Source organism: Impatiens glandulifera, chromosome 1 (genome assembly GCF_907164915.1).
Source record: "Impatiens glandulifera chromosome 1, dImpGla2.1, whole genome shotgun sequence".
In the NCBI taxonomy this organism is placed as follows: Eukaryota; Viridiplantae; Streptophyta; class Magnoliopsida; order Ericales; family Balsaminaceae; genus Impatiens; species Impatiens glandulifera.
This window is the reverse complement of record NC_061862.1, coordinates 42038562-42052909: the sequence shown is the minus strand read 5'-3', so window position 1 is coordinate 42052909 and position 14348 is coordinate 42038562. Positions and strand designations below refer to the sequence as shown.

The 14348-nt window shown below is 33.1% G+C and overlaps 1 protein-coding gene across 1 annotated transcript; it reads left to right on the top strand.

Annotated features, from left to right (window-relative positions):
* The first annotated feature begins 12559 nt into the window (after positions 1 to 12559).
* LOC124925759 (core histone macro-H2A.1-like) lies at positions 12560 to 13735 on the top strand. Its single transcript, XM_047465847.1, has 2 exons — positions 12560 to 12731; positions 12894 to 13735. Exons 1-2 carry the CDS (start codon positions 12560 to 12562, stop codon positions 13733 to 13735), a joined length of 1014 nt encoding a protein of 337 aa, XP_047321803.1.
* Positions 13736 to 14348: the final 613 nt, after the last annotated feature.

The following is a 14348-nucleotide window of genomic DNA, read 5'->3' as shown; positions in this document are numbered from 1 at the left end:
AGATCCGGAGAGTACTGCATGCATGCATGCATATATTTTTTATTTTCTTTGAATTATATTGCGCAGAAATGAATTGAATATAAACACTAAAAAACCAGAACAGGACAGGAAAACGAGATACTAATAAAAGGAAAGGACAGATCAAAGAGAGAGTGGGGGAAAACCTAAAATAATAAGGAGTAGCTAGATTGCTTTTACAATTGTAAGTCTCTTTGTAAAATGATCATACTATACTATGAATAATGATCTAAAATATAAGAAAGTATACACTTTCAATTTAAATTTCAATAGATTCATTTTGTAAAATATTATTTCTTTGCTTAATTTGGTTGTGGTGCTAAAAAGAATTTGTTTTAATAATTGAATATATTTTTTTTCAAATAAAAATTCCAAAGATTGCAAGAATGATTAAATTCAAATAAAAGACTACATTTAAACTAAGGAAATGTCAAACTAACAAATCAGATACTTATATAAAACATCTAAATTACGTTGAGATTGTCGAACAAATGAGAATTATACTATAAATAAAATAAAATTAGGATTATCAAATACTAAATTTGCATCCAACCAAAAGAATATTGGAATCTTAGATTAGATCAAGAGCAAAAAATTTTTTTTACTAAGGCTAAACAAGAATACAAAACAAAAATATGAATATCACAATCATAGATTCAAAATATAATCTCGTTCAACCAAATGAAGATAAAAATATTATAGGGAAGAATGCCAATTTTGTTTATAAAGTTGGAGCGAAGTGTCAAATTTATTTATAAAGTTGTAAAATTCTATTTTTGTATATAAAGTTGTCAAAATATGTCAAAAATATTTAAGATAACGGAAAAAATCTAACGGGGTTAATATTTATCCACGTGTCATCCACCTAATATATATATATATATATATATATATATATATTTCTTAAAATTATTTTTCTTTTTTCATTTCAAACAAACCTTTTCTCTTTTTTTACAGACCTAACCCCATCCTCACTTCACTAGAGCGCTGTTACCGACCTCTTCACCAGCAACCGCCCGTCGACTCCCTCGTCACCAGCAGTTGTCGTCGCCACCCGATTCATCAGCAGTCGCCATCGAGCAGAACAGAGTACATGAATATGGTACTTATGGGTATTTAACGTCCCGATCTTCCAATCGACATGACTGTCAAACTTAATTGTAGGATACTCGAATTCTCGTTTGGGTTTTTAGAGACGATGGTGATTTGTAGAGTGGAGGAGAGAAGATTCAACGGTGGAGAAGGCAATGACGAGAGGTTGAAGGTGAAGACAATGGCATCTTGAATGATGAATTGTGGTTTTTGGGATGGGCGAAACGTATGATGAGTAAGATGGATATGATGATTAGATTGAAGATGATTAGAACAATGAGCTTGGTTTTGCGTTTTGCAGTATTGGGTTCAGTATCGCAGTGCATTGATCATCTTCATATTTTTCCAAGTCCAGTCAAATGGAATGTGTAATTTGCAGTATTGGGCGGTGATGGAGATTGCTGGTGAAGTGGTCGGCTGCTAGAGGATGGAGGTTAGGTATGTAAAAAAATAGGATTTGTTTGAAATGAAAAAGGAGAATAGTTTTAAAAATATATATATAATAGGTGGATTATATGTGGATGCCACGTGGATACAAATCTAACGCCGTTAAATGACTTCCGTTATCTTAAATAATTTTGACATCTTTTGACAACTTTATATACCAAAATAGAATTTTACAACTTTATAAATAAATTTGACACTTCGCTCCGCCAACTTTATAAATAAAATTAGCATTCTTCCCAAATATTATAGGAATTTAAGAAGATGTCAAGCATTAAATTGAATCAAGGAACATGCTAAAATAGAGGGAGGATCAAATAAAAATAAAAATAAAGAGGGATTTAGACTATTAATATCGATTACCGTGTTTGTATTGTGTTAATTTGTGATTGTTTCATTATCGTGTTATTTTGTTGTGTTGTGATCGTGTTCTCTTGTACTTATGTTGTGTCCAATACATAACCTGAATGCAATAATATTGTATTGTGTCGTTCCGTACTAATATAATGTTGAATCGTGTCGGTTCGTGTTAACTCAATCTATTGCCCAACTCTGCTCCGCTTCAAAAAAAGACCCATTTGTACTTGTCTTAAGCTTCTTACATCAAAGGTTTTCACTGTTGAGGTGTTCCTTACCATTGGGTCGGGTTTGAACTTCTGGGTAAGTAAACGGGTCAGGGTTTTTGTTATGAAAACATGTTAGGGTATATAAATACATTTTTTTGATATTTCTCCCCTTAACACAATAAGGTTGAAAGAGAGTGAATATATCTAGGATTTCTGGTTCCTTCTTTGTTCTTTGGCTGATCTAGAGAAAGAGGTTGTGAGAGCTTTTAATTGTGGAGTATTCCAATCATTTTTAATGTAATCACTTCTTTCATTTGAGAGTAAAACGATTTGAAAACTAATTTGTTACAAGTTTGATTTCTAAGAAGATTCGTAGTTTTGCTATTGCAAAACTCAACAGTGGTATCAGAGTAGTATTGATTGGTTACCTATTTTAACATTGGAGTAGAGTGCTCTGTTGGTTACTCGATAAAATTCAAAGAGGAGATCAACTGGTTTTTTTACTAAAGTTTTCGTCAATTGTTAAGACAGTAATAATGAGAAAATCTAGACATGATATTTTGAGTATGAATGGTACAAACTACAGACAATGAAAAATGATGATTAGTGATTTATTAGTTTCAGATGATTTGAATGAAGTAATTGAAAATGAGAGTGTTAGACTTGAGAGTACAAAAGAGGCTGATTGAAAAAAGACAGATAGAAAGACATATGGCTTTATTCGTTCATGGGTTGGTGTAAATATTGTGCACCATATTGAGAACGAGACTACGTTGTATGGTGTGTGGAGCAAACTTGAAATTCTTTACACTGGGAGGTTAGTAGGGAATAAAGCAACACTAGTACGAAGGCTGGTGAATCTAAAGTACATTGATAATAAATCAATTATTGAGCACTTGAATGAATTTTAAAATATTTTAAATCAGCTGAGTAGTATGAAGATAAACTTTGATGATGACGTGCAAGCACTTTTAGTCATTGAATCTTTGCCTACAAGTTGGGAGACACTTATTATCACTCTCAACAACTCAACACCAAATGGTAAAATTAACATGACATTTGTCACCAGTTCCTTACTTGTTGAGGAGAATCAAAATGGGGATAAACCCTCTAAGTCTGATATGTTGGTGACAGATAAAGGAAGATCAAAGAATAATAGAAGTGGTTTGAGTAAGGACAAGTCTAAAAGTAATTCTAGAGCTCCGAAGAAAGATTGTGTTGGCAATACTATGGAAAATTGGTCATTGGAAAAACGAGTGCTGGAAATATAAAAATTATAAAGAAAAGAGTACGGTAAAACCAGAGAAAAAAAGAAAATAGTGCAGATACATCTACTTATGCTTCAGATGGTGAACTGACATATGCTTCTAAATATCATGACAGGAGTCTTAATACGTCTTCAAATGAAACAACATGGATTGTTGACACAGATGACTCATTCCATATTACTCCACATAAAGGTTACTTCCAGTCCTACAAAGATGATGATTATGGTGAGGTTTGCATGGGAAACAATGGTGTGTCCAGGATAGTTGGTCTTGGTGATATTAAAATCGAGACAAACATGGATTGTTTCCTGAATTGAGACATGTAAGAAATATTCCTAACTTGAAAATGAATTTGATTTCCATAGGTAAGATCGATGATGGAGGCTACCATAATATGTCTCAGTGGTGGAGCATGCAAGCTAAGCAAGAGTTACTTGGTTGTTGCACGAGGTAAGAAATTGTGTTCCTTATACAAGACAAATTTGAAGATTGCATATGATGCAATATATTCTGTTGTGATGGAGTCATCATGTGAGTTGTGACACAAGAAACTGTCACCTTAATAAAAAAAGGCTGAATGTTTTGATCAAGAGGAATGAGTTTCCGAATCTAAAAGATGCTCATCTTGAAAGTTGTGAGCATTTCTTGAAGGGTAAGCAAAATAGAGTCTCCTTCACTAAGTTGAAAGTGGAATTGAAAAAGAATGTCCTTGAACTGGTCCATACTGATGTTTGTGGTCCTATGAAGATTAAATCCATGGGTGGTGCTTCTTATTTTGTAATCTTCATAGACGATGTATTTATGAAAGTTTGGTCTATGCTATAAAGTCCAAGGATGAGGTTGCAGTAAGGTTCGAGGTCTTTCACAAGCTGATTGAAAGAGAGACAAGTAGAAAATTAATGAGGGTGTAGTCAGATAATGAGGGAGAGTATATATGCTCATTTGATAATTATTGCAAAGAGCATGATATTCAACATGAACAGACTGTACCCAAGACTCCACAACAAAATGGAGTGGCAGAGAGGATGAATAAAACAATTTTGGAACGGATGAGGAGTATGCTCTCCCATGCCAGGTTGGCTAAGCATTTCTGGACTAAAGTCATGTGCACTACAGTGTATGTGATCAACCGTTCTTCCTCCAAGACATTGAATAATAAGTGTGCAGAAAGCGTCTAGTCAAGTAAAGATGTTAATTATGACTATTTACGTATTTTTGGTTGTAAATCCTTTGTGCATGTTCCAAAATATGAGAGGTTTAAGCTAGATGCACAAACCAAACAATGCATATTTTTAGGTTATGGTGATGAAAAGTGGGGATATAACTGTTATAACCTAGTGGACAAGAAGGTTTTGAGAAGCCGAGATGTGGTATTCCTTGAAGATCAGACTATTGAGAATTTTGAAGATGGTGACAAGCTTGATGCACTCATACACAATATTCATGACTTGAGATGTCTCATGATGTTTAGAAGACAATGTCACATGTAGCTTTAGACTCAGATAGTGTTGATGATGTTCCTCAAGGTCAAGATATAGGCCATAAAAATGATACAAAAGTTAATCTTGGTGATAATATTGAGGTTGACTTTAAAGTTCATCAAAAGATAAAAATTAACAGAATCAACAAACAAAGGTACTTAAGATGTCTACTAGGGGAGAAAATATCAAGTTCTAAGTACCCGGTTATAGAGTATGTCCTTCTAACTAATTATAGGGAGTATGTATTTTATAAAGAGGCTCTTGAAGATGCTCACAAAGAAGAATGATTAGCTGTCATGAATGAAGAAATGAAGTCATTGCTGAAAAATGACACATATGAACTGGTGAAAGACAAAAGAACAGAAAGGTATTACAAAATAAATGAGTGTACAAGATCAATCAAGAATGTGATGATAGCAAGCCAAGATACAAGACTAAGTTGGTTGTCAAACATTTTGGCTAGAGACATGGAATCGATTATGATGAGATTTTTCTCACCGGTAGTGAAGATGACTTACATTTGGGTGGTGTTAGGTCTAACTGCTTGTATGGATCTTGAGGTTGGACAGTTTGATGTCAAGACTTCATTTCTCCACGGTGATTTGGATGAGCATGTTTATATGGAGCACCCTGAAGGTTACAATAAAAAAAGGTGAGGAAATAAAGGTGTGCAAGCTTATCAAAAGTCTATACGGTTTGAAGCAAGCACCAAGTCAGTGATATCTTAAGTTTGAGTCGTTCATGACCATGCATGAGTACATGAAGACGTCTATAGACCACTGTATTTTTGTGCAATAGTTCGCTTCTACTGATTTTATTATACTTCTCATATATGTTGATGACATGTTGATTGTAGGGAGAGACAAGCTCAAGATTTTCAAGTTGAAAAAGGATTTGACCAAGTATTTTGAGATGAAAGACTTGGGTCCAACAAGACAAATTCTTGGAATGCAGGTCATTCATGATCGGGTGAAGAAAAGGTTATGGTTGTCTGAAGAGAGATATATTGAGAAGATTTTAAAAAGGTTCTACATGGACAAGGCAAAACCAATTGCTTGTCCATTGGCTATACACTTAAAAATAAACAAGACAATGTCTCCCAATGATGAAGAGGAAAGACAAGAAATGTGTAAGGTTTCAATATGCTTCAACAATAGGCAGTTTGATGTATGTAATAGTCTACACAATACCGGATATAGCTCATGTAGTTAGAGTAGTTAGTCGTTTCCTTTCAAATCCAGGTAAGATACACTAAGAAGTGGTTAAGTGTCTAATGAGATATCTTCGAGGGACCTCCAAATACATTTTGTGTTATGGTACTAGAAAACCACGTGTTGAAGGATTTCTGATTCAGATATGAGTGGTGATATTGACACAATGAGATCAACTTTAGGGTATATGTTTACCTTTAGAGGAGGAGTTGTATCATGGCAGTCTCGTCTACAGAAATGTGTTGCTTTGTCAACTACAAAAGCTGAATATATTGTCATTACTGAATGTTGTAAGGAAATGAATTGGATGAAACAATTATTGAAGGAAACATGTATAACACAAAATAGGTTTATGGTATTTAATAACTCACAAAGTTCTATACATGTGAGCAAGAATCCAAGTTTCCATTCACGTTCAAAACACATCCAAAGAAGGTACCATTGGATCCGTGAAGTGCTCGAGAAGAATGAGTTATACTTGGAGAAAATGCATACAAATGAGAACGGGTCAGATATGATGACAAAGGGTTTACCAAGAGACAAACATGAGATATGTTATACCAAAGTCGGAATGGTTTTGGCAGGGGCATCACAATGATGAATGTTTATAGAAACATTCTCCCATGGCTCAGAAGGGGGAGAATTACTGAGGTGTTCCTTGTCATTGTGTCGGGTTTTAACTTCTGGGTAACTAAACGGGTCAGAGTTTTTTGTTATGAAAACAGGTTAGGGTATAAATACATTTTTTTGTATTATTTCCCTTAACATAGTAAGGTTGAGAGAGAGTGAACAAATTTAAAGTTTTTTGGTTCTTTCTTTGTTCTTTGGCTGATCTAGAGAGAGAGGTTGTGGAATCTTTTGATTGTGAAGTATTTCAATCATTCATAGTGTAATCACTTCTTTCATTTGTGAGTATGACGATTTGGAAACTAATTTTTTACATGTTTGATTTCTAAGAAAATCCGTAATTTTGTTATTGCAAACCCAACATCCACCACATTATTGGGGATCCCATGTCCGTTATTATTTTGGCAACGAATATCATTTGTTAGACTTTACCCACAAGGGTAGCTATATTCTTTGTCTTCTAACAAATTTGAGCTCTTCTAGTCAGGGACAGATCTAGAAATTTGAGTTGGGGTGGGCTTGAAAAATATTTTGAATGAATTTAAAAAAAATAATGAGAAAATTATAGATAAAATGAGGGATAAAGGTAAGTTTTTACATTTTTTAAGAATTAGACAAACAAATAGTAAATTAAATTGAAAAAAAATAACAAATTAGGGGATATTGTCACATTTTTACCGTTGCTTTTTCTTTTATTTTTGGGGTGGACTTCAACCCACCCGAGCTCCTACATAGATCCGTCCGTACCTCTAGCACCAAATACAACATGTTGTGTTCCATAGCAATATCATGTTAGTTTTGTGTTAAGCCAAGGTATTTCCCACTTTAACTCTACTTCTTAAAAGACTCTCTACGAAGTACTTATCTTAATTTTTTTGCATTAAAACTTTTCACCGCATTATCAGTGATCCCTTGTCATTTCTCTATAGAGTCGTTAGTGATCGCTCTAAGGAAAGTCGTTACAGATACCGTAGTTTTGTCTTCGTTTCTCAAAATAATGGTATTTGTAACGGTTCTAAAGAAAGTCGTTACAAAAACTGCATTAATATTAGTAATGACTCTTTGAAAAGTTGTTACAAATACCTAGTTTGTTGATTCACTTTCCGAAACAAGATTATCTGTAACGATTTTTCAAAAGATTTTTACTAAAACTGCATTAATATCAGTTGAAAGTGCATTAATATCATATATATATATATATATATATATGCGATTCTAATTATTTCTTTATTTATCCTCCTCTATATAATACTGAGTGCCTAACCTTAACAACTGGGTTTTGTGTATATTTGGGTTTTTCAACTTTAAAGTGGTTTTGCCTTTCAGAGTAAATGTGCTTTATTCGGATAGAGAGATAACATCATGGTAGGAGGAGCATCGACAAAGTTGAAGAACCGACACCACATCCACCTAAAGACCAGCTTCCAAATGTTTCCTACTGTATTATGAGTCCTCCTAAACCGACTGTACTTTTAGGGTATGTTTGGTTGAAGGTATAGAGGGGTACTACACTATTGGTATAGTATAAATTATACCAACAGTGTTTTAATATGGTGTTCTTTTACCTTTTTACTGTTGGTATAAATTATACCCCTATATAATTTATACCTCATATCTGATATAAAATAGTAACTAGTCCCTCCTAGGTACAACACTATTCTTATATAGTTTAATTTTTAATTTTTTATTATATCTCTTATTAATATTATATATAACCTATTACTGTATAATATATTAAATATTTTATTTAGTTTTAATATTATTATTATTATTATATATAATCATTTTTAATATATATTTTTTTAAATAGTCAATATTTTAATTAAAAAATATTTATTTATTTTTATAACGATAATTTTATTAATTATTATTTTCTATATTTACTTATATTATAAATAATATTTTTATTTTAGTTTATTTTATTAAAATTATTAATAATATTTAAATTAAATAAACATAATTTATTGTTTATATTATAATTAATTGTTTATATTTTAAATAAATTACATAATTATTAAATAATCACAAAACAATAATTTATAATAATAAACAATATTATTTATAATATAAATAATAAAATAAAATAATAATATTAATAATAGTTTTAAATTAATATTTATTATTTATACAACTTATACTACATTCTTATACCAAACACAAAATTATAAACCATATACAACTTATACCATTTTTTATAATTCTTACCAAACATCAATAACCTATACAACTTTTACTACCCTATATTATTTATACCTCGTTACAATTTATACCTCTATACAACTTATACCCTATATAATTTGTACCACCTACCAAACGCTACCTTATATTATAGTTTTAAGGTTACAATCATAAATTTAATTGATTTTAAATTGTATCAACAAAAGCTCCAAGTAAAGGTGGTATTATTGGATATTTTTAAATTGGGTTTAAAATTAAAATAATTTAAAATTATAAAATTAATATTATGAATAAAATTAGGTATTCAATTTTATTTATATATTAAAATTAAATAATTAAAAAAAAGTTAATAAAAATAATGTTAAATAAAAGATAGAGGAATTAGGTAGACAAAGTGGGAAATTTGATCGAATGATCCTCAAAAGTGGGTTATTCTCATATTTAACCTCTAAAAAAAACTATTTTGATTTTTAACATTTTTTATAAAAAATTTCCAATTTTATCCTTATTAATCTTTTCCCAATTTATTTTATTTTATTATTTTTTACTTTTTTATTTTTTTCTTTTCCTTTTTCTTCTTTTCTCCATTCCCTTTCTTTCTTCACGTTTTCCTCTTCCCCTGAAGCCCGCGGCGACCGTTGGCTTTCCCCGAGCATCTCGACCATTCTTCCGGTCCCTTTCTTCCTGTCGAGCATCCCGACGATCGCCAAGCCCCAGCTGGACGATCTCCAAGCACCAGCCGAATGTTCTTCGTTTCTCGTTCGAATCATTCAGAGACTAAGGTTAGTTCTCCTTTCACGTTCTAATCATTCAGTTTAGTTTAGGGATTAATGATTACTGCAACGTGCCTAAGCTGAATGTTTGGTTTGTTGGTTTGTGAACATTTTCACGTGAATGGGGCGGGGGCGTGGGGCGTGGTGTGTGGGGCTTGGGCGTGATGCATGGTCCATTTGATTCTCTCTTCTATATCCGTCAATTGATCGGTACACCTAAGGTCAGACTCGAAGGAGTGAAGTCAAAATCGAGAAATATGAGCAATTTTCGAACTTTCTTCAGACCTCACACCATCTTCTCTTTGATGGCATCTTGTTGCCGGAATCGAGTTCATTCGAGGTCACTATCTTATATTTTGTTCAACAAATTGGTCTAGGATCATCATATAACAATGCTTTTTTTTTTCAACACTGAATTTCTTGCATCAATCAATAGATGATGCAATATGGATATGTATTGAATTCCCTAAACTTGTAGACCAAGATTAACTAATTAAGTCTCTAAAATTTTGAAAAGATGATCTGAACCTTCAATATGTATTTATTTGATCAAGTAAACCCTCTATCACTGACTGTTATGCATCCCTGTAAAGCATATGAGAAAGACACATGCATATATAGACGATTGATTGGCAATTTTAAAGGAATCTATTGAATTGATGAAAGGATAATTTGATTCCATATTTATAAATGGAATGTTTAGATGATCATTTTCAAGGTTTGGGAGCTTGTTTAATCTTTAGCTATAAGTTCAAGGGACTATCTGATCAGCTTTCCTGAAATTGAATGATCTTGGCTTGGATTAGGAATTTGATTATTTGCTAGTATTTTTTAATCTAATAGTTCTCCTTTGATTGAATACTGAATATATTTGAGTTTATTTCATACTTTGTCATTTCTATACATCGGCTATACCTTCTTTTCTCTTTGGTTCCTATTTACTTCATACTTCCCTATCTTTCTACCTACTTGTAACCAAATATTTTTTTGCTTACATTATTTAAGATATTTATTTGTACTTCATTTGGATTCTTCTTGATTTCCTTTAAATTTATGATACCTGCAGATTTTCCCTTGAGAAGGCTACATCATTGGCACTTGAATTATTTAATGAGCTTATTGGGGTTAGTTGACATTTTTGCAATGACTTCTTGTGTTTATTCATGAAGACCAGTTGATGGTGACAATTTTGATCTGTTTTCTTTGTGGGCACTTTAAATGCATTCCTTTGGAGTATGAAAAACAAGTTACTTAAGTCGAGCATCAATAGACCATGGATTTAATGAGATTGAAAACAAAATATATAGATATCTTGATAACTGGACCGTTGCATTATTCATCTGCTTCATTTTTCCTTAAGAAATTTTGATTGAAGTATAATCATAGAAAAGCTTTATGGAAAACATCTTGTCTAGATATTGATCAAAATGAGTTCACATTTGAAAACAAAACTTAGTCTAACCACAAATTCAGAAACTTACTTGCGGTGTCTCATTTTGATCCGGATTTAGATCCTGTTCTAGAAGCATATAGTTTCCAAATATGCTAGTTTTCGTTTCCCCTATCTTCTTATTGGGAGCTATGAGATCAAGAGGTCATAGTTCTATTTTGATGCATTTTTAGTGCTTTATTTACACTAGCCTTATTCTCCATTTTTTTTGAAGGAGCTTAAAGTGAAGCCATGCCCAGTTGTGCTTGCATCTTTTTCTGGTGGTTCCAAAGCATGCATGTACAGATTTCTTCAGGTCATATTCTGTCTTCTCAACTTACTTTAGGAACAATTTCTGTTGCTTGTTCATCTTTTCATGGTTGTAGGTATGCTTGAATCTTGAGTAAGCTAGATTAGCTTAAACATATCTCATTTTCTTGCAGATGATTGAGGGGAGATGTGGAGATTCGCTGAACTTGGTACGTTAGGTATTTAGTTATCAACTTTTTTTTATGATTATGATACGGACAAATCTACATTTATTATGTTTTCTAAAAATCACAATGATTTGTAAAGTAATCTGATCATGATCCTCATAATAATCTAGAAATGAATCTCTATATCAAATGAAAAAATATGATGATTTTTAAGTAAGAAATTTGATTCCTTTTGATACTAGAGTCAAAGAGTTTTTTTCTTCTTCTCAGGATGAGTATCGATTAGTCAGAGACTGTATTTGTGGTCATGTTTATGATTCAAGTCCTGTCGACTTCACTAGTGATTTGGGGACCCGGTTTATTCAAAATTCATCTATCCTATCACGAATAATAAATGGCATGGCTTCCCGTTTGGATACATTTTTCCTCAGCAGGATAGAATCACAACGTAGAATCGGGGTATGTAAAAATAATAACTAATGGTTTATTAAACCGTTAATTAGTTAGTAACTGGTTAGTTAGTTTGGTTAATTAGTTAGTATTGAACTCCTATATAAGGGATATATGTAATTGTTTGAAAAAAACTTTGATTAATACAATTTCAGTTTACACTTCTTCTTCAAGATTTTAACATGGTATCAGAGCTCCAAGGTTAAGGATCTTGGTGGGTTTTCGCTGCCTCTACTAGTGGTCGGAGTAGCCATTAGTGGATGGCTTTATTCTATATTTTATTATTCTAATAGAAGAAGAAGATGTATAAAGAGATTGTTGGGGGTTCTCTTGATTATAGTGTTTGGATGGGCATATCAAATAGCAAGTCCTCCTCCTCCCAAAATCTTTGGTTCCAATGGAGGTCCACCCATCACAGCAACCAGACTCAAGCTCAGAGATGGAAGACATCTTGCTTATCAAGAACATGACCTCTCAAAATTAAGCAATCAATTTCTTCTTCTTCTGAAAATAAATGGAGGGTGGTAGCAAGTCTAAGAGAAGTTTAAGAAAGGACGGTGAAAAGAAGAAATAATTTTAAGGTCGATGAAGGTCGGTTTTCAGTTTCTGGTGGGTAGGATCGGGCGGTTTTTGAAGCAAGGTCGTTATGGTAAGCGTGTTGGAAGAAGAGCTCCTGTTTACCTAGAAGTTGTTCTCGAGTATCTTGCAGATGAGGTTCTTGAGTTGGCTGGGAATGCGACAACAAATAACAAGAAGAGTAAGATAACTCCAGACATCTTCAATTGGCAGTGAGAAATGATGAAGAGCTTGGGAAACTTTTTGCAGGGGTAACATCTTTTCTTATGGTGGTATCAATAACAAGCATGTCTCTGATTTCAAGTGCCATGAACCTATCTTTATCACCATCTTCATCTTGAAGATTCAAATCACCAGGCATTTCTTCTATTTCTAAAGGAGGAGCTTCAGCTGTTACAATACTTCACAAAAAGCTTTTTAGCAAAGAGGGAATCCGAATTATTATCAGTAAAAAATGAATTGGGTAATGCGGAGAAAAATGTAAAAGGTCTTGAGATGATGAAGGAAGAGCTTAAAACAGAAATACCGGCATCAAAGCTAATAGAATCGGAGGCAAAGCAGAAGTTATTGGAAGTTTCAAAGAAGGGTCGGAAGAAGAAGAACTCGGAGAAACAGAAAGAGAACAACCGAATTGGAGTAGCAGTGGGCAGTGACGGCTGCTTCTGCTGCTTTAGACCATTGGTCATCATCAAACCATCATACGATTTTCTGCTTTTCAGTGGAGATATATATCTGTTTGCCAATCTTGAAGGTGAAATTGATCTCATTATCTTTGCCATTGTGGTAGTAACAGCAGCAGATGAAAATTTAGATGATGATGATGGCTTGAGAGAATTCTTGCCCATGTTTATGGAAGGTCTTGTGGGGGAGATAGAGAGTGGTGGGCTTCTTATCTTAGCCGTTTTCTTGATCAAGATGAAGATGAATCAAACTTGTAATGTTTATCAACAGGAACTGAAACATCCCGAGTACAACTCAATCCCTTGGGTAGGATTACCAGATCGTCGACGCCAAATTCCACCACCTTTGTTTCCGGCGACCCTTTTGGACTGCGACCATATCCAGGGTATTCAACTTATTATTGATCATGAAAATCAAGTTGAAACTGTTGAGGATGATTCTCTTATAATCGCCGAAATAAAGGAGATTTGTCGATACGATTCATCAATACAAAAGAAATGCTAAATTGGCTTTCTTTAAAAAAAAATACGAAAGCTAGTGGCTAATAAAGAAAAGACAATTCATTCTGATTGTTGTGGATTGGACTAACGAAGATTGAGCTATCTATATTGGGTAGCTGGAAAAAAAAATGGAGCTTGCTGAATTGGGCTTGCTCGGCTGTCTATGTTGGGTAGCTGAAAAAAAATGGAGCTTCCTGAATTGGGTTTGCTCGGCTGTTTAAATTGGATAGTTAAAAAAATTGAAGTTTGCTGAATTGGGCTTACTGAAGACGATGACTGCATTATCGTAGCTTGATATTTCATCGACTTGTTTTGTCAAGGTAAAACTTGGTTTTTACTACATTTCTCCTTGAAGGGAGAATGTAAAAATAATAACTAATGGTTTATTAAACCGTTAATTAGTTAGTAACTGATTAGTTAGTTTGGTTAATTAGTTAGTATTGAACTCCTATATAAGGGATATATGTAATTGTTTGAAAAAAACTTTCATTAATACAATTTCAGTTTACACTTCTTCTTCAAGATTTTAACAGGGTATCATCCGATTGAAGCACAATCGAAGTGAATCGGAAGGTGTATGAATTTATTGGAGAGGATATCTCGCATTATCGAAAGAC

What these genes read in the sequence shown, in the direction of transcription:
- LOC124925759 (XM_047465847.1), top strand. Translation starts at nt 12,560, where the DNA reads ATGAAGGTCGGTTTTCAGTTTCTGGTGGGTAGGATCGGGCGGTTTTTG. An exon ending in GACAACAAATAACAAGAAGA is followed by an intron (nt 12,732 to 12,893) that starts GTAAGATAACTC and finishes TTCATCTTGAAG; the next exon opens with ATTCAAATCACCAGGCATTT.